This window comes from Brachyistius frenatus, unplaced genomic scaffold (genome assembly GCF_029030835.1).
Source record: "Brachyistius frenatus isolate BFR_SWC_R1_liver_20210118 unplaced genomic scaffold, ASM2903083v1 Contig_344, whole genome shotgun sequence".
NCBI classification, from domain to species: domain Eukaryota; kingdom Metazoa; phylum Chordata; class Actinopteri; family Embiotocidae; genus Brachyistius; species Brachyistius frenatus.
Genome location: NW_027210943.1, coordinates 256,435 through 279,691, shown reverse-complemented (window position 1 = coordinate 279,691; position 23,257 = coordinate 256,435). Strand labels below are relative to the sequence as shown.

Sequence of the window (23,257 nt, the reverse complement as noted above, 5' to 3'; positions counted from 1 at the left end):
TGTGATGCTTACATTTATTTGCATTTTTTTGTTGAAATCTTCAGTACAGTCTGTCATCTGACAGGAATGTATGAGAGAAGACATGATTGGCTCAAAACAGTCACATGAACAACATCATCATCATCATGAGTATCAATCTTGTTACTGAACACTGAAAAGAAACACTTTAATCCAGACACAACCCAAGAAGCCAATAACCCTGGACCCCATCCCTGACCCCACCCACATACCATATGCCCCACACCTCCCTGAATGTCCAGGTGAGTTCCTGAACTCTGTACAAGCCAGAGAGACGAGCATAGAAAAGATGAAGACATATAGGTATTAAAAAGGCAACATGAACAACCCTCCCAAACCCCGTGAATGACCCTCCTCCTGCCTGGCAGGCCCCGCCCGCTGAGTGACATCATTATCCTGACATTCAGAAAACATTTTGAAAAGAAATGGTCCAGAAGATACAAAAACACCACCAGCAATCATTCAGGAAGTCACGGAAACCAGCCAATCAGAAGAGAGGACCTTAAGTGTCCTGTCACCTGATTGGATAAGAGATGTGTTGAACGTGACAAAGTATTTTTACAGTGTTGCTGAGGAGCTGCTGCCCCCTAATGGTGAACAGAATTATACACATATCTGCAGTATATACAAACAACTGCTGCAGAGATCCTCAGTCAGACAGACATCTCACTCTGAGCAGTTCTCTGCCAACTCTGGAGTCAGATAATCAGAAAAAAGTAATAAATCAGTCACAGTTTGTAATCTGGAGGTCGGCATCAAGTTCCACATTTCCTGTTTACATTCTGTTTACTTCCTGTTTACATCAGTTCATTTAACTTCAGCCTCGATCTATTGAATCTCCGGACTGAAGCTCACCTGGCTCAGGTGAGAGGCTCTCGAAACAACAACAACAGCTGTGTGTATTTAAGACTGAAGAGAGTCAAAAAGCAACTTTTATCAAAGAACTACATATTTTAATTTTTTTATTCAATTTTATTTTGAAACCTCCACATTCTGTGGTTTGTCCTCCAGAGTTCATATTTACTGTATGTTTGGGAATAAAAGCCTTCTGTGGTACTTTTCCTTCCCTGATAGGCTGAAACACGTCAGAATTGAAACAGTATCTGTTTTAAAGGGTTAAATAAACCCTCCAAAGAAAATCCACTTTTCAACATTCACGTGTTTTTATGAGTAAAATAAGTGATCAATATGGCATATCATCTCCGTTTGAACCGCAACAACATGAACAGAAACACACCTGAGGAACCAATCCTGTCAACCTGGGGACGGAGCTGCATCGAGCTGCAGGTGAGTGGTGGGTGGAGACTATTTGCATGTTCACTGATCCGCACATACTGAATAAAGTAAAAGGTGTTGAGTTACATCTGAGCCCCTTCAGGGGATAACATGTCATTTTAGGGTTGAATCAATGCCCGCAGAGGAATTTTAATCACCTCATCCAGAAATATTTTACATTGAAAAAAAACATCAGATATTTTGTCTCCCGAGGATTAAAAAATATATATTTAAGACTCTCATTTTCTCTGACACTTTGTGTTCAAATTCTCTGCTCTTATTGGCAGAAAAAAAAAAGGACCAAAGACACACCTGTCTCACCTGTTCTGTAGCTTTCATTCTGCAAGTCTGCGTTTTGTAAAGGTGTCCCCACCTGTCCGTGGTGACATTTTAAAAACAAATAAAACCAAAGAAAAGATTTTTGGATGACGGTGACTCTGGGTCTGTCGGGTGTCTACGTGTCAGGTTAATACTCCTCTTCCACTCTCTCCTCTGGTGATTCAGACTCTCCAGGTGTTTCAAACTGTGACGTCACCTCTGATTGCCGAGATAAGTCATGTGACCCGACACTAAAAACACAATAAATGCCCTGCCCCATCACTATCATTATTATTTGTTTCCATTTAGTCATACTGTCCCGTTGAAAGTAGCAGAAATAATAGTGAGCAGATTCTGTTTGCAGTGCATCATGGGTAATCAGACAAACATCACCCATCACTGTGATCCTGAAGAAAACTTTAAAACAGACAGATTCTGAAGCAGCTTCTGAACAGTCTTTTGGAGTGAATTTCTGGAGGTTTAGTGTGATGGACATCAGAGACACTGATGTCCCCAGGAAGTAGAAGTACGCTGCGTCTTCACATACATGTTTCATGTGAGTTCAGCTGCGACTGCATTTTCTATTGTATAATTTTAATCCCTACCTAAAGATCACAAACGGGCAGTGAATGCCTCAACGGAACTGAATTTTAACTTTAATAACAAACCTGCACCCTCGAACCAAAATTCAAAGGTCTGACAGACTGAGGACACAACGGAATGTCCTCACTCCGTAAAGTTATCCTCATGGTGTTTAACTGAGCCTGGTCCCCACAAAGACAGCAGGACAAGAACACACAGGGATTCTCTGTCTATGAGGGCGGAGTCAGGGGGGGCAGTCCCTCATCGCTGGGCGTGGCTGTGTCGTCACTCGGCTCCAGGCTGTCCTTCAGACTCACCGTGCTGTCTGATGGGGGCGGGGTCGACTCAGAGTGGGGCGGGGTTAACTCAGAAGCAGGCGGGACCAACTCTGTGGGGGGAGGGGTTTCCAGAAAGGGTTCTTGGGTTCCATTGGCTGTGGGGGGAGGGTTTGGTTCCTGTGTGGGTGAAGAGAGATGGGGCGGGGCGAAGATGGGATCAGCCCGTCGGGGGGCGGAGTTAGAGATGAGGCCATCATTGAGAGACAATGAAGATTTTTCCACCAAACGCCACTGCATTATGCTGGTGTCTTTCCCTCCCGTTGAGATCAGGTGACTGTCGTTGTGCAGGAAGCTGACGTTGGTCACATGACTGCTGTGGGCGCTGTACTTATGGCTGGGGGCCTGCAGACACACAAACACAGTCATCACTGGTTGACTGATCAATGAACACAATATGTTTTCTTTGGCTTGAAATCACTCATTTTAAAAAATGAATTAATATGAACCATGTTGGTGCTTCTCTCTTCATGTGGGCACGAACCCTTCATTACTGATGCTGTTGCTGTGTGATGGACACAATCACCTGGATCAATTCAGTCACAGATGAACCGCACCGCCTCAGAGACCCTGAACGCATCATTCATCATCGTGTCTCCCGGCACACAGCAACACCAACGCTTGATTTGATAGCAAATTCACATTGGAGCTGCATGTCACAAAGTGTGTGTGTGTGTGTGTGTGTGTGAGTGAGTGAGTGAGTGAGTGAGTGAGAGAGAGAGAGAGAGAGAGAGAGAGTGAGTGTGTGTGAGAGAGTGAGTGAGTGAGTGAGAGAGAGAGAGAGCGAGAGAGAGAGAGAGAAAGAGAGAGAGTGAGTGTGTGTGTGTGTGAGAGAGTGAGTGAGTGAAAAAGAGAGAGAGAGTGTCACCTTGGGGGTGGAGCACGGGTAGGCAAACAGGTGAACTTTACAGAAGTCGTCTGCAAGAGCGATCACCTTCCTGTTGTGAGATCTGATCAGAGCGTTGATGTCAGTGCCGTCTGAACCCTCCGGCCAAACACCTGAGAGACAGAGTCATCAATCAAACACCTGAGAGACATCAATTAAACACCTGAGAGACAGAGTCATCAATCAAACACCTGAGACATAGTCATCAATAAACTGAGTTCAAGTGTTTAAAGAATAATTAATTTATACTCCACTATTCAACATGTTGGAGGTTTGAAAACAGTAACACACGGTAACACACAGTGACACAGTCACACACAGTAACACAGTGACACACACACAGACACACAGTGACACAGTAACACACAGTGACACACTGTCGGGTGTACCAACCGAACACATGGTATCCCAGGACGCAGGTGTACGTCGCCCAGTCAATGTCTTTACATTCTGATCGATTTCTGATCAATTTACAACCGTTTGGAACGTCCCCTGAAAACACACAACTGTTACTACACACTACTGTAGCACAAATACTACAGTACAAATAGTACAGTTTAAATACTACGGTACACGTACTACAGTAGTGATGTGTACTCACAGTAGAGGATCTCGTAGTCTCCAGAGTTGGACATGATGAAGTTGTTGTCAGGTGACCAGTCCAGGTGTGTGATGTAGCTGGAATGTCCCTGTGTAAACATCATCATCATTGTCATTACCATCATCATTACCATCATCATCATCATCATCATCATCATTACATTACATTTAGCTGACTCTTTTATCCAAAGCGACTTACAATAAGTTCATTTCAACCATGAGGGTTCAAAACCAGAACAACAAGAATCAAGAAAATACAATTTCTTCCAGAAAGCCAAACTACAAAGTTCTATCAGTAAGTTCTATTTTAAGATACTAAAGTTCTACTGTTCAAGGTAAAGTCTGAAGAGGTGTGTTTTTAGTTTGTGGTGGAAGATGTTCAGAGTTTCTGCTGTCCTGATGTTGTTGGGGAGCTCATTCTACCATTTAGGAGCCAGGACAGAAGAAGAAGAGGAGGAGGAGGAGGAGGAGGAGGAGTGGAGGGAGGGGCTGGGTTGGACCATGTCCTAGATGTAGACTGGACCTGATCTGTTCGCAGCACGGTACGCAAGTACCAATGTTTGGAAACGGATGCGGGCAGCTACTGGTAACCAGTGAAGGGAGCAGAGGAGGAGGAGGAGGAGCGGAGCAGTGTGAGTGATCATCATCACCATCATTACCATCATCATCATCACCATTACCATCATCGTCGTCATCACCATCATCATCGTCATCACCATCACCATCACCATCATCATTACCATCATCATCATCATCACCATTACCATCATCACCATCATCATCATCACCGTCATCATCATTACCACCATCACCATCATCATCATCACCACCACCATCATCGTCATTACCATCATCATCACCATCGCACTGACAGAGAACTCTGGGAACTGTAGTTCCCTCACATTGATTTGGTGAAAACCATCCCCCCTTCAGTGGCCTCCGTCCCATGAACCTCTGGCTCCCTGAACCTCTGGCCCCTGTAGTAACCCTGTGTGGACATATCCCCAGAAGGGGACTACAGTAAGAAGATATTGAGAAGGAGACTTACGGTACACTTCCCGTAGCGGCTGTACTTGCGTCCTCGCTCGGAGACGGTGTAGAGGTAAATAAAGTTATCATGAGATCCAACAGCCAGCAGACTACCATCTGCACACAGAGAGGGAGAGGGGCATGCTGGGAACTGTTGTCTTCTCACAACGCTGTCATGGAAACCGTCTTCATTTATAAACATTTGACTCCACCCACCTACAGAGAAACGCATCACTGACAGCTGCTCGTTCCCATCGGTGTGGATCGCCACCAGGTCTGTGGACTCAGCATCCAGGACGTACCACCTGAGACAGAGACATGTTGGGTGACCTGAGACAGAGACACGAGACAGAGACAGCATCAGACTGAAAGACTTCCATAAATTATCTGTACTCACTTTCCTGAGTGCGTTCCTATGGCGACCACAGCTCCACTGGGATGGAAGTCTGCACAGTGTCCATGTTCCTGAGGGAGAGACAGCTGTCAATCATCAAGCAATCGCCCATTCATCACCTGTCAGGATGCCCCGCCCCTCACCTCCAGTGTGCGACTCCACTGCAGGCTGTGATCCACCGAGTTCCAAAGGCAGACGAGGCGGTCCTGAGCACAGGTCAGAAACATGTCTCTGGACGGATGGGACGCCAAACCCCACAGCTCATCTGTGTGGCCCTGAACACATCACAAAACAAAGGTACAGAGACCCTGAACACATCACAATTAAAAGTCCTCTCTGTTCTCCTCTCTGTTCTCCACAGAGCGAACAGAAAAGCGAAGCGAGCTGCTTCTGTGGCAGAGAGGTTCTCAGCGGGACATTGCTTAACACCAAAGTGGTGACTACAGACTAAGAGAGAGGCTGCATCAGAGCCAAAGCAGCACATTTTTTATTCATTAATTTTATCAGCGTTTGAACACAAAAAATACTGATAATTAGAAAAATGGTAAATATCAGCGGGGATAATCGGTCTGTCAGTACAGAAAGTACCAGGATGATGCTCTCAGATTACTCCAAAACAGAAGTGTGAAACTCTGGACACTTTCCACACTAAACGGTCGCCATCTTGGCTCCTAGAGAAAGGGGCGGGGCCACCGACATAAAGGATTTTCAAATTAAAGTGTCTGGGGAAGCTGCAGCTGTTCCTGAACACAAAGTATTTATTTTTCACTGCTGCTGGACAGAATAATTTCCTACACAGATACTTTACTTGGCCACCTGCCAAATAAATAAATAAAATGTCGGCCCAGGTAATTGAGGTTATTAGAGATGTGGGCGGGGCATGAGTGATGAGGGGGCTGCAGGTAAACTGCTGCACAGTAAAAAGACGGTCAAAGAAAAAGTCCTGCTGAAGAATATTTAGACAAAGAACATGATGTGAATCAATAAGCAGTACTAGCAAGAGCAGCTGAATACCTTTATGATGCAAGCAGATGATGTCATGTGATCTCACCTGGACCTCCACCAGGAAGCCATCATTAAAGGTTCCTCTCAGGATGAAGTTACGGGATGTTCCGACCAGAAACTCGTCCCCCTTCCCCTCAGACACTGCTCTGATGGTTCCGTACTGATCCGGGACCTGTGGACACAGTCATGTGACCTCAGAGTCATGTGACCTAAACTGCATCATGGAGGGAGGAGTTTGATTTCAGGAGGTTTTACTGCTGGACGTCTGAATCTAAACGTGACTTCTGAACTCTGAGGACGACTAGTTTAAAACCTCCAGCCGAAGACTCAGCAACACCTGCTGTGTGTGTGTGTGTGTGTGTTACCTCGATGTCCCGGTCTGCTCTTAGTTCGTGGTCCCACAGGATGATTCTTCGGTCTTTTCCTCCTCCAGTCAGCAGAGTTCCGCTCCTCATCTCACACACACAGAAAACACTTCCCTCGTGGCCTTTGACCTGCCGGCTGATCTGAAAGGCTACACACACACATACACAGGTGATTCAGGTGTTTTGACTGAAGGAAAAAGAAACTCTTCCCGTCACATGATTGAATCTCTCATCTTATGTTGGACATACGTGTGCTGTTTGTCAGAATGTTTCACGTCATGTTAACATGCATGTTACTGGGTGTTCACACAGTTGTTGTTGTTGTTTTTAAGGTGCTATTCCAACAGCAGCCAGCGGGAGGCAGGAGATCACAAAAAATACTTCCTGTTACTTCAACTTCCTGTGTGAATATGACCCACTGCCCCTCCCACTGCATGACCCACTGCTCCTCCCACTGCCCCTCCCAAAGCCACAACTACCAGAACTACCTAAACAAACATAAACAACCAGACTCAAGAACAGACATGCTGCTTTAATAATTACGAGGAATCACGCAGATGTTGGAGCTGCTGCCTCCCGTCTGTCCTGTCTTTGATCTTCACAGATTAGTAGCGACAGAGGAACAGGCCCCTCCCCCTAACCCACCTCTGGGTCCCTTCCCAGTGGGGGTCTCAGCGGAACTCCTGGTCCAGACCAATAGGACTCCTCCAGAATCTCCGGTCAGGATGTCTCCAGTACTCAGGAAGGCCAGACACTGAACAAACTTCGGCTTCTCGTATTTCTGAAAAGACATGAGAAAAAATTAAGTCAGGACTACAGAGTTAGACCTGGAATACAGAGTTAGACCGTGATTACAGAGTCAGTTTGTTCTTCTGTAACAAGATGAAACTTTTTAGTGTTTCAGTCACATTTGTGGTGTTTCAGTGATTTTGTAGTTCAGTTCTCTGAAAGATTAACTGATGTTTTATATCAGGTTTAGTGTGAAACGGTGAAAAACAATCAGGTTTATATTCACGAGTGTAACTCAAAGTTTTAGTCCGATTCCTGCTTTGTGTCCAGGTGGGCGGAGCTTCCTGTTCATCCGCAGATTCCACAGTCTCAGCTCCACCAAACCTTATTCATTTTTTTTACAAACTGAATCTTTCCATCACCGGCTGACACGGACACCTGGTCATTTTCCAGGTGTTCTGTTTTTCAGATTTCAGTTAGAGAACAGATCCTCAGTTTTCAGCAGCAGTGATCGGTGCTGCTTCATTAAATGAACTAACCCCAAAGATTCCCTGTTTACGAGCCAGCGAGGTCCCAGTCCAGGTCCAGAAGAAGATGTGGGACTTTCCACAGGTGACAATGGTGTTCGGGTCAGTGGGGTGGAACTCCACAGCCAGGACCACCTCGTTAGTGGTCTGTAAGGACACCAGAGACCAGTGAGAGACCAGTGAGAACCACCATGAAGCAGCTTCCTTCAGACGAACTGTGACAGCAGGAAGTGCAACTTTAAATCAGTTCTCACCTTGATCTCTGCGACCTTTGACTTCTTCTGCCAATCCCACACGGACAGCATGTGATCGTTACAGTCATCAATCACACTGAGGTGCTGACCAGAGTCCTGACACAGGGGACAGGCAGAGACAGACAGTAGAAAGAGAGACAGAGACAGTGAGTTTGATAAATAATTTCCATTTCAGAAATCAGGTGACAAATTAATGACAGAAAAAACATGCAGAAAAGTCCAGCCATCTGGGTTCTGTGTTCCATGGACTACAGTTCCCAAGATGCACCTTAGTGAGACTCACAGCTTTGGAGAAAGCCAAAGAGCCGACGCCTCGTTCAAATGTTCCCAAACCGATGACCTGCAGAGTGGACAGACTGACGCTGTCCCAGATACGGACATGAGGCTGCAGCGGCTGAAGAGGACAATCAGTGGTCATTACGCCATCCTTGTGTGTAGTAACCATGGTAACCAGATAAAAATGTGTTAGTCCTCACCCGTCCGTCTTTGTCCACTCCTGCGATCTGTCCTGTAGCGATGCGGATCTTGTCAGGATGGATGGCCAGACTGACACACAGAGAGATGATGTCACTAACTGTCACCACAGACCAGCCAATAGGAGAGCAGCAGGTGATTCAGAGTGTTTTCTCACCACTTGACACAGTCGGTGTGTCCGAGGTAATGTCTCTGAGTCCGCTCCTCGTAGTTAAACAGAACCACAACGGACGCCACAAAGTACACGATCTCTCCAGTCGGAAGGAGGTAGACGTTCGCTCTGCAGTCTCTGCCCCGGTAACCATACCTGGCTGTCGTCAAGGAAACACCTGGACAACATTTGGAGAGCTATTGAGGTCTGCTGAGGTTCTACAGGGGTTCTACTGAGGTCTGCTGAGGTCCTACAGGGGTTTTACTGAAGGTTTACTACAAAGTTGCTGAGGTCTATTGACTTACAATCACCGTGGTAACCATACCTGCAGAAAGTCAACCACTGGAGATCTACTGAGGCCCCATTCTATACCAGAGATCCACTAAACACATCTTGGGGATTTATTGAGGATTCATAAGAAGTCTTTCACAGAATCTATTGAGAATCTACTGAGGATTTATTCCAGCCTGGGATCCTGGAACCTGATCTAGGTTCTACAGTCGGTTCTCACTGCAGGTTCTACCGTCTGCTCTCACTGCAGCCGCTGTGATCTGGATGTTCTCTCGTGATACGAGGACTTTAAACGCTACAGTGTGGAACATGTTATCACCATGAAGTGAAGCTGTGTCCAAAAATGAGAACCAGGGTTTGTTCTGCTGAAGGAACCCATGTTTCACGTGGACAGAAGCAGGATGACGTGATTTGATGGTGCTTTTATTGAGTTGGATTTATCTGCTTGTTTGCTTGAATATTCTCAGTGGAGTTTCTAAATGTTTGCCGAGGTGATGCTTCTTTTACTGCAGAACAAATCTACCTAATGATACAAATAAAGGAACCCGTGTTTCATCTGTTCTGTATTAAATCTCAGTTCTTTTCTATAAAACATTTTTCCGACAGTTTGAATAAAGTGATAGTTAATAGTTATGACTGGCGAGTGTGTCGGTCGGAGCGCCCCCTATGTGCAGACTGAAGGATACACCCATTCCAGCTTGAGTCTTTCTGAAGGAAGTTCTGTCCGAACATCCTCGTAGTTGTCCACGTCTGAAGGGATGAACATGGTTATCGGCCGACCACGCATGAACATCTTAATGTGGTTTCCCTCTGAAATAGACATGTGGATGAGAGTTGGACTGACACTGGGAGGCGGCTGCGTGAACACGTAGAGATCAGCTGTTGGAGTCGGCTGCAGAAAATCAACATTTAAAAACTTCTCATTAAACTTTATCAGTCCAGTTCTAATAAGGTCTGACAGGCGAGCTACGGCGACTCTGCCCAGTCACATGACAGACAGCTGTTAGAACAGTTTGCTGATCATCTCAGACAGACTGACCTCAAAAGTTCAACATGGACCGAGAAACATCAAACAGTCAGACAGGTGAGAAAAAGGTGGGACAGGTGAGGAGACGATGCCGTGCAGGTGAAGCAGCGCAGAAACAAACACCAGAGGTCCGTACTGTAAAGCAGGGTCTGACGTTACCATGGTAACTTCACATTGACCTCTGGGTTTCAGGACTACAAAGATGGGATACATCGCCATGGTAACTGGTACAGCAGAGCTAACCTGCTCCAGATAAAAAGATCAGAAGGTATGAAAGCTCCACCCACTGACCAATCAGTGACATTGGTGATGTGAGAAGACGATGTGGAGCTGACATTCAGTCACATGTCCTCTAATGATGGACAGGTCAGTCATATGTCCTTTGATGACAGAAAGCTATATGATGTCATTAACTTCTTCATGTCTGTCTCAGTTTGTCTTTGTTCACCTACAGGACACCTGTCCATTTTTGTGATTGGTCAGAGGCTGTAAACCCCGCCCCTTTATGTGCAAGCTAAGAGCTGGAATGAGAAGCCTGGTTGGTTGAAGAGCAACTTCATGTTTGTTAGTTACAAATAACGGACAGAAATTATGGGATGTTGGACCTGCTTCGCAGTACCACTGGTTTTTGTTGTTATTTACCTCCATAGAGTCAGTATCGTAAACAAAGTATCTCAGGTAGCTGATATCAAATGACTTTACGTTTACGTGTGACTGACATCAGTGTCCAATCATGTCTTCACATTGACCTTTAATTGTGAGTATTTTTGGGCAAATGTAACTTCTGGAACTGCTGCTTGACCTTATATGGAGGTAAATGATGTCAGAGGGCAGAGCCACAGACAGGTGTGACATCACCTTAAGAGTCTGAAGGAGAGAGAGCAGGAGGGTGAGCGAGGCTGATGATGTAAAGCAGAGAGAGAAAGAGATGTGATTGGTTAGGAGCAGAAACAAGAAGTGTTCATTCAGCTGCTATTAGCATGTTAGCCTGCTAGCTCACTCCGACGACTCATCACGACTTACCAGCTTGGCTAGTTTTCTCTCGGGTCGACATTTTGGCTGGTTTGAGACAAAGACATCGTCACTCAACAACCACAATGACACAAACAACAATAACAACACAAACAACAACCACAACAACACACACACAATAGTGACATCACAAACAACAATATTAACAATATAAAGGAAAACAAAAACAACACAAATAACAACCACAACAACAGCAACTAGAATAACAATCATAACAACAACACGGCCCCTGAGACTCAAACAGGAGATGAAAAATAAAGACTACAGGAACCAATGAAAAATGTTTTAAATGTCTTGGAGGCAGTGCTAACGGAGGCTTTGGATTTCTATTGGCTGTTACAAAGGATGAGGATGACTACTGTTAGTTTAGGATGAAGATGATGTATTTACCTTGGCTGACCACTGGATCTTTGTGTCTGAAAGAGAAGAAAACAAATGAGTCCATCAGACTGCTGATTATTATTTTAACAGCTGATCGATCACACTCGCTCACAGTAATTCTTCTCACAGTTGTTGGAATTACTTTTACTTTTCTGGACGTCTTTGTATCAAATGATCGTTAACATTTATTTATGAAGTCTGATAAAGCCATCCACGCTGACTGAAGCTGTGACAACACATTAATGATACTGCTTTTATTTTGATAACAGCTTTCTGACTTATAAATACTTAAAACTACTTCCTTCCTAACCCATACTACAGCACAGTGGTTATAGTACTTATACTATATACTACAGCACAGTGGTTATAGTACTTATACTACAGGACAGTGGTTATAGTACTTATATTATATACTACAGCACAGTGGTTACAGTACTTATATTATATATACTACAGCACAGTGGTTATAGTACTTATACTATATACTACAGCACAGTGGTTATAGTACTTATACTATAGTACAGTGGTTATAGTACTTATATTATATACTACAGCACAGTGGTTATAGTACTTCTACAGCACAGTGTTATAGTACTTATATTATATACTACAGCACAGCGGTTATAGTACTTATATTATATACTACAGCACAGTGGCTATAGTACTTATATTATATACTACAGTCCAGTGATTATAGTACTTATATTATATACTACAGCACAGTGGTTATAGTACATGTACTACATACTACAGTACTGTGGTTATAGTATTTCTACTACATACTTGTACTGTACTGTAATGACAACATTAAATACGCTTGATAAAATAATAAGATGTATTTACACGTGTGTGTGTGTGTGTGTGTGTGTGTGTGTGTGTGTGTGTGTGTGTGTGTGTGTGTGTGTGTGTGTGTGTGTGTGTGTGTGTGTGTGTACCTCTCTGCGTTCTTCACCACTTTGGACAGCAGTTTCGAGGTGGACGCAGCTTTCACCAGTTTGTTCCTGTTCTCCTCTGAACTCTCCCAGGTGCTGCTCTGAGAACGCTCCATACCCGAGGACCGCTTCACACTCGGACCCCTAAACACACACACACACACACACACACACACACACACACACACACACACACACACACACACACACACACACACACACACACACACACACACACACACACAGAGAGAGTCAGTCAGCGCAGTCCTGCCATGTGAGATGAGGAAGAGGAGTCACTGAGTTTCATCTTGATTGATCTCTGATCAGTTTTAATGTGTCTCGTGGATTTTAATAAAGTTAAATTATTTAATGTCTGAACAGTCCACTGAAAAACACGTGGAACAGTCCACACTGAAGGATAACAGAGTCTGGAGAACATGTGTTTACTGATGTTTACTGATCAATGAACCAATCACAGGCAGAAAAAAAGGAACGCAGCCTTTATTTTGAAATGTTAACTATGTGTTTAGTTCAGACTGATGTCAGTCATCATCGAGCAGATTTAACTCAGAGATCAGAGACTTCCTCCTCCACAGGAACCAAACTCGGCAGCACAAAGTCAAACACACAACCCAGGAGCAGATTAGTGAGCTGGAATACATGAGAAACTCAATGCCCAGGCTGCACGAGGCCTGCTGGAGGAGAGAGGAGGAGTTACAAGGAGGAGGTCCTCAGGTAAGGCTCAAAGGAGAACACCAGGAAAAGGGAGAACAGGGAGAACATAAGGCACATGGAGAACAGGGAGAACATAAGGAACATGGGAGAACATGGAGAACATAAGAACATGGAGAACATAAGGAACATGGAAGAACATAAGGAACATGGAAGAACATAAGGAACATGGGAGAACAGGGAGAACATAAGGCACATGGAGAACAGGGAGAATATAAGGAACATGGAAAACATGGAGAACAGGGAGAACATAAGGAACATGGGAGAACATGGAGAACATAAAGAACATGGGAGAACATGGAGAACACAGAGAACATGGAGAACAGGGACAACATAAGGAACATGGGAGAACATAAGGAACATGGAGAACAGGGAACATAGAGAACATAAGGAACATGAAGAACACGGAGAACATAAGGAACATGGGAGAACATGGAGAACATAAGGAACATGGAAGAACATAGAGAACACGGAGAACATAAGGAACATGGGAGAACAGGGAGAACACGGCGAACATAAGGGACATGGGAGAACATGGAGAACATAAGGAACATGAGAGAACCCGGAGAACATAAGGAACATGGAAAACATGCGGAGAAAAGGAGGACTGGGTTGCGGGAGGCGGGGTTAGTAGCCACTGAAAAAGTGGTGTCTGCGAAGCGTCAGCAGGAAGTGAGGTCAGATGCGGCTGACAAATAACAAACTGGAACCTTTTGGGAGGGGCGTGGCCTTTACTGGTGTCGGAGGACTGGGCCGGTCTCTGTGGGCTGGGGGTCTGAGAGGTCTGGGGAGGGTGGGGGGAGGAGGGACAGGGGGAAGAGTCCTTTGGGTGACGAGGTTCTTCATGCTCCTGGATCTCCTCCATCTGAGACCGCTGGTTGCTGACCTCCTTCTTTTTGTCTGTCCCACTGTGGACAAAACCAGGACCATGAGAGACCACAACCACTGAGTCTACGAGGTCCACTTGTTCTTCGGGTTCTACAGGGTTTACTGGTTCCACAGGGTTTACCGGTTCTACTGGGTTTACTGGTTCTACGGGGTTTACAGGTTCTACTGGGTTTACAGGTTCCACGGGGTCTACAGGTTCCACGGGGTTTACAGGTTCTACATGGTTTAACGGTTCTACGGGGTTTACTGGTTCTACAGGCGTTACTGTATTTATCGGTTCTACCTGACCTGCTGGGTTTCCACTGATTGTCTCTCTCCATTTCCACCTGCTGACTGATTCGACTGAATTCTACTTGGTTTGACTGACAGGTGAGAGAACAGGGTCCTGAAACAGGCACTGATTAGTATGATAGTATTGATCAGATGAATCTGGTCAGGATCTGGTCTAGACCTGGTCTGATAGTACTAATTAGGTGGAGCTGGTCTAGACCAGGTCCAGGTCTGGACCTCTGATGGTACTAATTAGATGGATCTTGTCTAGACCTGGTCTGGATCTGGTCTGCAGACTCTGTAGAACCAGAACTAGTAAAGATGGCAGCAGATAGTTTGTCACTAAACATCAATAACATGAAACCGATCCCACTGAAACGTGACGTAAATCCGACCTCGTGTGTCCGTCCATCCCCCTCTGGTTACCTTTTGGCGGCAGAGGACACCGTCTCCTTCCTGGTGACGGAGGCTGAGTCTCTCTTCCGTCCAGATGTCCCTCCATTTGCGATGCAGGACATTGAGTAGGCTTCTCGAAGTGCAGCTCCACCTGCATGGGGCAGCATACTGTTAACACACACAATCGGCAACACCAATCGGCAACACTGACAACAAGTAACACCGACAACAAGTAACACTAACCGGCAACAAGTTACACCGACGACCGGCAACACCAACAACACGTAACAACCACAACTGGTAACACAGATGACCGGCAATACCAACAACAAGTAACACTGACGACCGACAACACAGACGACATGCAACAACGATGACCGGCAACAACAAGTAACACTGATGATCGGCAACACAGACAACCGGCAACAAGTAACACCGACGACTACCAACAACAAGGCAACAACAAACGACATGCAACAACGATGACCGGCAACAACAAGTAACACTGATGATCGGCAACACAGACAACCGGCAACAAGTAACACCGACGACTGGCAACACAAACAACAAGTAACACTGACGACCGACAACACCGACAACCGGCAACACCAACAACAAGTAACACCAACAACAAGTAACACCGACGACTGGCAACATTGACGACCAGCAACAAATAACACCGACAACTGGCAATACCAACAACAAGTAACACTGACGACCGACAACACAGACAACAAGTAACACCGACGACTGGCAACACCAACAACAAGTAACAATGATGACCGGCAACACCAACAACAAGTAACACCGACGACCGGCAACAAGTAACACCGACGACTGGTAACACCGACAACAAGTAACACCGACAACTGGCAACACCAACAACAAGAAACACTGACGACCGACAACACCGACAACCGGCAACACCAACAACAAGTAACACCGACGACCGACAACACAGACAACAAGTAACACCAACGACTGGCAACACCAACAACAAGTAACAATGATGACCGGCAACACCAACAACAAGAAACACTGACGACCGACAACACCGACAACCGGCAACACCAACAACAAGTAACACCGACGACCGGCAACACCAACAACAAGTAACACTGACGACCGGCAACACCAACAACAAGTAACACTGACGACCGGCAACACAGACAACAAGTAACACCGACGACTGGCAACACCAACAACAAGTAACAATGATGACCGGCAACACCAACAACAAGTAACACCGACGACCGGCAACAAGTAACACCGACGACTGGTAACACCGACAACAAGTAACACCGACAACTGGCAACACCAACAACAAGAAACACTGACGACCGACAACACCAACAACAAGTAACACCGACAACACAGACAACAAGTAACACCAACGACTGGCAACACCAACAACAAGTAACAATGATGACCGGCAACACCAACAACAAGAAACACTGACGACCGACAACACCGACAACCGGCAACACCAACAACAAGTAACACCGACGACCGGCAACACCAACAACAAGTAACACCGACGACCGGCAACAAATAACACCGACAACTGGCAATACCAACAACAAGTAACACTGACGACTGACAACACAGACAACAAGTAACACCGACGACCGGCAACACCAACAACAAGTAACACTGACGAGCGGCAACACCAACAACAAGTAACACAGACGAGCGACAACACCAACAACAAGTAACACAGACGAGCGACAACACCAACAACAAGTAACACAGACGAGCGACAACACCAACAACAAGTAACACAGACGAGCGACAACACCAACAACAAGTAACACTGACGAGCGACAACACCAACAACAAGTAACACAGACGAGCGACAACACCAACAACAAGTAACACTGACGACCTGCAACACACAGACTTACCTTTCCCTCCGGCGTGTTTCTTTGTTGCCGCGGCAGCGGAATCTTCAGAGGCAGCGAGACGACGAAGGACGTCAGCAAGAGCAGCTTTCATCACCGTCAACTCGTCCTCCTGCTGCTGGACACGAAGCTCCAGGGCTGAGAGACGGTCGTTGACGTCTGAGACACTCGCTCCAGACATACTGTCATCTACAGGGACAGACACACTGGACATGAACATACGTCCTAGGTGATCTTCTAAGGTTCTGTTTTATATGATCACACAAACACTGATGTGGACAGACTGACTGAACATCAAACTGAAAACCTGAAGGCTGATGCATGTGTCTGCATGTCAGCAACACACACACACACACACACACACACACACACACACACACACACACACACACACAGCTCTTAATTCAGGTCAGCTGACTTATGCAGGGAGGAAGTCCACATTTTTTACTCAACCACAAACTCAGTTTTATCTTGCTGCACTTATGAGGACCCTGACAGACAGCAAACAGATCCAGATCCAGGACCAGTTCCAGGACCAGCTCCAGGACCAGTTCCAGGACCAGCTCCAGGACCAGATCTAGGACCAGATCCAGGACCAGATCCAGGACCTCGTCCAGGACCTTGTCCAGGATCTGGTCCTGTTATAAACGGGAAATTAAACGTGTCATGACGCTGAATGTTCGTCTCGTTCAACATGTTTCATGTTTTGTTTTTTAACTTTCAATTCCCGTTTATTGATCAGGATGAGTTCACATCAGAATCCTGCTGCATCATATTGATCACATTCAGCTGGATCCGGTTTCTGTCGGTGTAGTAGGTCCAGGTTAGTAAAGACCAGGAGAACATGTTTACACATGCTGCACATGTGAACACAGACAGTAAAACATGGCGCTCTCACTTCTACCGGACTCCACCGGACCCCTACAGATTCCAGTCTTTATGTTCGGGGGGTCCAGGACTCTGCAGTCTCCATCATGAGGAGTCGTTGGTTTTGTGGCCCTGCAGCCACCGGAGGGGCGGTGCAGTCTTTTTGATAAATACAGCAGTGACACGTGTAAAGCCGCCAGAGGCGCGTGCGGATGCCACCGTCCCGCGGCTGCAAGGACAGGTGACCAGACGATGTTCGGGGTGCGAGCGGCGGCCAGAACTCACCTAAACTGCCGGTGAAACCGTCCATTTTCCGGAAGAAAAGCGGCAGTCCGGGCCGGAGGCCTGCGGGAGGCTGAGCGCACACTGCGGGCCTCCGTCCGGGTTTTTCCACCTCAGCGGGGGAAGGCGAGCCGAGCCGAGCCGAGTTTGTCCCCGTCGTGCAGCCTGCCAGATCCGTCCGTCCGCGAGGCCGAGAATCCGCCGCTTTCCTGCAGGCTGGAAGAAGAAGAAGCTCCGGAGGATCCGACAGCCGAGAGAGGAGAGGAGAGAAGCCGCGGAGCCTCAGACACGACGGACCGACGCTGCTGCGCGCTTCCGACTCCGCCTGCTCTGGCAGCGCGCGCTTCCCCCGGAGGAGGAGGGGTGGGGGGGTTTCAGTCTGACTGCAGATGTGACTTCCGGACTCTGCAGCGCTTCCTCGCGGTCACTCAGCGTCACCGCACTCAAACACCACACAGAAAGTGACTTCGGCACCAATCAGATGTATTGATCGACGACGTGCTGATTGGTCTGTTTGTTGAATATATTCAATTGTATTCTGTAAAGTTGGCTTATGATCAGTGATCAATAACTGTTCTGATCAATAAATACACACAGGAAACAAACTGAGACCAGACTTCACTTTTATTTCAAAAAGATAAAAATTCACTTTATAAAAAACAATCCCTTCAGAATAAAAGTCTTCAGAAACAGATTGATTTGTTTTGTTGTTAGGCTCAAACTTCCTGAAATCTTTATTCACACATCTTTCAAAAAAAAACTTTATTTATTCAGAGATGATTAACATCGATCCAGTGTCAAATGACCTGAAGCCGTTTAAAGGAGCCGGCTGTGATTTGAATGATTCTTCTTCGGTGGTGTCTCAGTGTTCAGGTGAAGAACTATGTCATATTTACACATGCACAGCATATTGATTAGTTTTCCATGTTGTCACATGTGTGACTGTTTCTGATCGAATTCATGATAATAAACACATTAATCACATTCGGACACAAGTAAAACTGAAGTAGAGGAAGAATTCAACCTGAAGAAGATGATAATGATGAAGGAGGCACTGAATTGGAAACAGCCAACCAGGTCAAAGGTCATACTCGTTGGATAAATATTCCCAGAGGACTGCGCAGGTAGAAAGGCCTTTAAACAGCAGAAAAAGTGAAGGCAGTCTGGTGCAGAGCTCAGTCACAGGAAAACAACAACAAAATCACAGAAATATAAACAAACAAACAAACAACATCTCATTCTTCAATAAATCCCCTTTGAGCCTCCGTACGTTCTCTACGTCTACGTAACAAAAACACAACGCCATATTCTCAGTTATCCATAGCAACAACATCATCAGAGGAAGACTGCACTGATGAGGTGAAGTGAAGAAGAAGAAGAAGAAGGCACATCTGACAGAAGAAACTTGGTCCAGCAACACCTGGTCAGGCTCCACCCCTTGTTGATGTATGCTCCACCTCCAGCAGGTGAAGCTTCAATAGCTGAAATTGACCTTCTCTATGTCAGAGATCAGAGTCCGGGCCAGGTAGATCCCCACCATCTGAAGACAGACAGGTACAGGTTAGCAGGTGGACAGGCACGCAGGTGGACAGACACGCAGGTGGACAGGTACGCAGGGGGACACTGCAAGCATTTAGAGGATTGTCTCAAACCGAGCTCCACAGGATTTTCTGTGATTGGTGATGTCATTTTTCTGAGAGAATTGATTGGTCAGTGGACAGAGCTTTTAGAGATTTTGATCTGAAATCTTGAATATAACCTGCTCTGCAGCATCAGTTACCATGGTGATGTATCCCTGTAAGAAGTGAACCAGCTTCGTAGTCCTGAAACCCGGAGTTAAACCTGAAGTTACCATGGTAACTACAAATCCTGCTTCGTAGTAGCGACCTCAGGTTCTCTCCAGACAGCTGATCAAGATGCAGGTGTGTTGGTACCTGCAGCAGAGAGATGACCACGAAGACAATGGCCACGGTGTACAGGTTGCCTGGTAACCAGTCCTCCAGCGCCGTGATGCAGCCTTTCACGTAAATGTCGTCGCTCCACTCCCTCTGAAGGAACATCGTCACACCCGCTTTAACAACGTTCACTGTCACTGTGATGTCATCATTATAAACTTCAGAGCAGACCTGTCAACAGGTGTCACACTGAAAGAAGGAGGAGCTTACCTTCGGTCTGTTTCTGACATCGTAGCCACACTGAGTGTTCACCACCGAGTCCTGAAACAAACACACCACGGTTCAGTGTTGGACCGGTATTGATCCGGACTGACCGGTATTGATCATTGATAAACTCACAGCAGGATCATAGATGCAGCAGGAGAAAGGAACTCCACACTTCTCTCTGCTGCGATGAGTTCCGTTACAGCTGAAGTAGACGTTCAGGTCCCAGTCCATCGGGTCCTTAGCGCCGCAGCAGTGGTTCTGTAGGAACACCAAGACAGAAAGTTAACGACCCGAACCCAACTGTGACCCGACAGACCGATCAAGTGGAGTTTTACCATCCTCTGCAGGGAGTCGATGAGGTTCTGCAGGTCGATGTCGTCTCTGTACGCTCTGATGTTGGCCAGGAAGAACTCTTTGATCCACTCTCGAACCGGACCCTGAAACACCACGGCCAGAACTGCCGCCGTCAGCTCCAGGAAGAAGATCAAGCCGATCACGCCCGAGAACTGAGGAAACACGCAGGAGGACGCAAAGCACATCCTTAAATGCAAAACTGAGTGGACACGTGTTTTTAACATGTTTTTTAACATGTTAACTCGGGCAGACACGTGTTTTTAACGTACAAACTTGAGCAGACAGATGTTTTCCCTCAAAGCTCCCACACAGCCGGCGAAGCCCAGGATGAAGGTCACTCCACCGACCACCAGGACTAACCAGACTGGGTCGAAACCATGAAGCCGGGTCACCTGGGTCAGGTCCAACAGAACTCCCTGTGGACAGCAGAGATCATCGGAGCTGTAATCTCACTGCAGGTGACCTCAACATGACAACATGTTCTGAATGAACGCTGTTCTTCACCTTTTCACTCCAGGCCCAGAAACCAACCGCAATGAAGGCGACTCCAGCAAGCTGCAACACAGAAGGAGGTCAGATCAGATCCATCAGAGATCTATTTTAAGATACTAAAGTTCTACTGTTCAAGGTAAAGTCTGAAGAGGTGTGTTTTTAGTTTGTGGTGGAAGATGTATTCACAGCTTCATAAAGAACTCACAACTAATAATAAATAATCTGTGCCGTTTGTTTTTAAAGATGTAAACAGGAAACAAACAGTCAGAAGCTCCGAACGTTCTAAACGCTCCGAACGTTCTAAACGCTCAACGTTCTAAACGCTCAACGTTCTAAAAGCTCCGAACGTTCTAAACGCTCAACGTTCTAAAAGCTCAACGTTCTAAACGCTCAACGTTCTAAAAGCTCCGAACGTTCTAAACGCTCAACGTTCTAAAAGCTCCGAACGTTCTAAACGCTCAACGTTCTAAAAGCTCAACGTTCTAAAAGCTCAACGTTCTAAACGCTGAACGTTCTAAAAGCTCAACGTTCTAAAAGCTCAATGTTCTAAACGCTCGACTTCCAGCAGAGTTACAACTGAAACGGTTCCTGTAAACATGGGTCTCACTGCAGAGACAGACAGGCTTCTCTATTCTCAATGATCGTGATGTTTCACAAGAACCTGACGTCACACTTCCTGTTCCCTCGACCACACAGGATGTGACTGACAACACTTCCTGTTAACCAGAGACAGACAGGAAGCAGACACACCTCTGCACGCAAATTCAGTCAACATGAAACACCACCTACAATCCCGTGTTAACGAAGCCAATGTTATGCTGACTCAGCAGCTGACGGTGAAGCTGTTCACATGTAGAATCAACATCATCATCATGTGATCACGTAAACACACAAACAGGGGAACATGTATGTGATGAGCAACTCACCCAGAAGAAGATGTTGTAGCTGAACATGAGGTATTTGTAGCAGCAGCTGACCTCAGCGTTGTCATAGCGATAGTAGTACATCTGGGAGAACATGAGAAGCTCTTCATCACCATCATCATCATCATCATGATGACCACCACCACCACCTGATCGATTAGCGAGACTCGCATGATGAACGACGGATCAATAAATATGATGATCAATATAAATTGAGTCTTTATGAACCAATCATGAGCTAATCAGTGATCGATCAGATGTCTGCTGAGACCTCATTGATCATCAGAACAGAGGTTATGTTCCACATGGGGAACAGTCATTGATCAGCTCAACGGTGATCGATCAGTGTGATCGGTTAATTTAGCTGCAGCTAATCTGTAGCAGGAAGTTATTTCGCCTCCTTTCTGATGTATAATCGGATGTTTTTCTTCCTAATAAATCCCGACCGCCTGTCCAGTATCGTTTACTGCCGCAATTGAACGTAAATGGGGCGTTATTGATGAGCAGAGACCGTTAATTCACCGTTATTGATGAGCAGAGACCGTTAATTCACCGTTATTGATGAGCAGAGACCGTTAATTCACCGTTATTGATGAGCAGACTAACAGAGCGAACAGGAAGAGGCTAATGCTAGCGTTAGCGGAGAGAGGCTAACATAAACAATAAGTGGATAAACGGCGGTAAAACGGCCTGAAACAGACGGTAACGGTGAACCGGACTCACTTCAGATCAGTTTGGACGACAGCTTGCTGTTACCTTCGACTCTTTAATCGATAAAACTCCCCGCTGACAGAAAACTTCGGCTGTTTGTTTGAACACAGACACTTCCGCTCCTCTTCTTCTTCTTTAGAGATTTTTTGCAGTTGGCAGACCAGCTTAGAAGCGCATTACCGCCACCTGCCGGACGGAAGTGGAGCACCGCAGATAAAAAAGTTCTTTCAAACTCAGAGCCCACAGTTCATCTTGCTGCTGATAGCTGTCAATCATCAGTCCTGCCGCCTGACAGCTGTCAGTCAACGCAGACAGCAGGACTGTTGACTGGCTCCTCTTCAGACTTTGCTGAGGTAGAGACTGTGAGCTGTGATCATGTTTGTTTCCACTCCAGTCTCACCACCCCCCTGGGAATAACTGGGAAACACGAGTAATAACTGGTGGTCCACTCAGTGCCGGTCCGGAGCTCTGGACCTGAAACTACATTCTGCTGAGGGCCCCTCCTACGTGACACAGGAGCCATTTAAACTCCGCCCACATTTCCTTTAATACATTTTCAAACATGAAATTCTGTTTATTGAACACTTGTTTTATTATTATTGATGAGAAATCAGCATCTCTCCTGAGAGACCTGGTCATCTCTGTGATCAGGTGAACACGTACGTGAACGCTTA

At 46.1% G+C, this 23,257-nt stretch overlaps 2 protein-coding genes across 7 annotated transcripts; both read right to left on the bottom strand.

Moving 5' to 3' along the window:
• On the bottom strand, nucleotides 1-18,288 carry LOC138635984 (echinoderm microtubule-associated protein-like 4). 4 transcript variants are annotated; one of them, XM_069723739.1, is made up of 24 exons: nucleotides 17,945-18,288; nucleotides 16,796-16,981; nucleotides 14,922-15,042; nucleotides 14,048-14,245; nucleotides 12,609-12,749; nucleotides 11,683-11,708; nucleotides 11,284-11,319; nucleotides 9,920-10,043; nucleotides 8,949-9,098; nucleotides 8,794-8,863; nucleotides 8,601-8,711; nucleotides 8,318-8,413; nucleotides 8,076-8,210; nucleotides 7,453-7,588; nucleotides 6,808-6,956; nucleotides 6,489-6,614; nucleotides 5,581-5,712; nucleotides 5,441-5,508; nucleotides 5,260-5,348; nucleotides 5,063-5,160; nucleotides 4,016-4,103; nucleotides 3,808-3,906; nucleotides 3,397-3,527; nucleotides 1-2,873 (listed from the first exon to the last, which is right to left on the bottom strand). In XM_069723739.1, exons 1-24 carry the CDS (start codon nucleotides 17,967-17,969, stop codon nucleotides 2,424-2,426), a joined length of 2,985 nt encoding a protein of 994 aa, XP_069579840.1. In that variant the 5' UTR covers nucleotides 17,970-18,288; the 3' UTR covers nucleotides 1-2,423. The 4 variants fall into 4 exon arrangements, with proteins under 4 accessions (XP_069579840.1, XP_069579841.1, XP_069579842.1 ...); XM_069723740.1 differs by lacking the exon at nucleotides 11,284-11,319; XM_069723741.1 differs by lacking the exon at nucleotides 14,048-14,245 and having other exon boundaries at nucleotides 17,945-18,286.
• Nucleotides 18,289-18,547: 259 nt separating this feature from the next.
• Nucleotides 18,548-22,729, bottom strand: tspan14 (tetraspanin 14). Of its 3 annotated transcripts, none has more exons than XM_069723767.1 (9): nucleotides 22,596-22,728; nucleotides 21,876-21,956; nucleotides 20,962-21,012; nucleotides 20,727-20,873; nucleotides 20,439-20,609; nucleotides 20,236-20,361; nucleotides 20,107-20,157; nucleotides 19,876-19,989; nucleotides 18,548-19,481 (listed from the first exon to the last, which is right to left on the bottom strand). In XM_069723767.1, the coding sequence occupies exons 2-9, from the start codon at nucleotides 21,954-21,956 to the stop codon at nucleotides 19,416-19,418; spliced, it is 807 nt and encodes a 268-aa protein (XP_069579868.1). In that variant the 5' UTR covers nucleotides 22,596-22,728; the 3' UTR covers nucleotides 18,548-19,415. The 3 variants fall into 3 exon arrangements, with proteins under 3 accessions (XP_069579868.1, XP_069579869.1, XP_069579867.1); XM_069723768.1 differs by having other exon boundaries at nucleotides 22,629-22,681; XM_069723766.1 differs by having other exon boundaries at nucleotides 21,876-22,729.
• Nucleotides 22,730-23,257: the final 528 nt, after the last annotated feature.

Excerpts from the sequence above, each read along its gene's own strand:
- LOC138635984 (XM_069723739.1), bottom strand. The coding sequence starts at position 17,969 with ATGGACGGTTTCACCGGCAGTTTAG. Across the intron at positions 12,750-14,047 it reads GGCCACGCCCCTCCCAAAAG|GGGTCCGAGTGTGAAGCGGT; the intron begins GTTCCAGTTTGT and ends GTGTGTGTTTAG. Across the intron at positions 11,709-12,608 it reads GTGGTGAAGAACGCAGAGAG|ACACAAAGATCCAGTGGTCA; the intron begins GTACACACACAC and ends CTTCTCTTTCAG.
- tspan14 (XM_069723766.1), bottom strand. The coding sequence starts at position 21,968 with ATGTTCTCCCAGATGTACTACTATCGCTATGACAACGCTGAGGTCAGC. Across the intron at positions 20,158-20,235 it reads GCTGCATCTATGATCCTGCT|GACTCGGTGGTGAACACTCA; the intron begins GTGAGTTTATCA and ends TGTTTGTTTCAG. Across the intron at positions 19,990-20,106 it reads ATGTCAGAAACAGACCGAAG|AGGGAGTGGAGCGACGACAT; the intron begins GTAAGCTCCTCC and ends ATGTTCCTTCAG.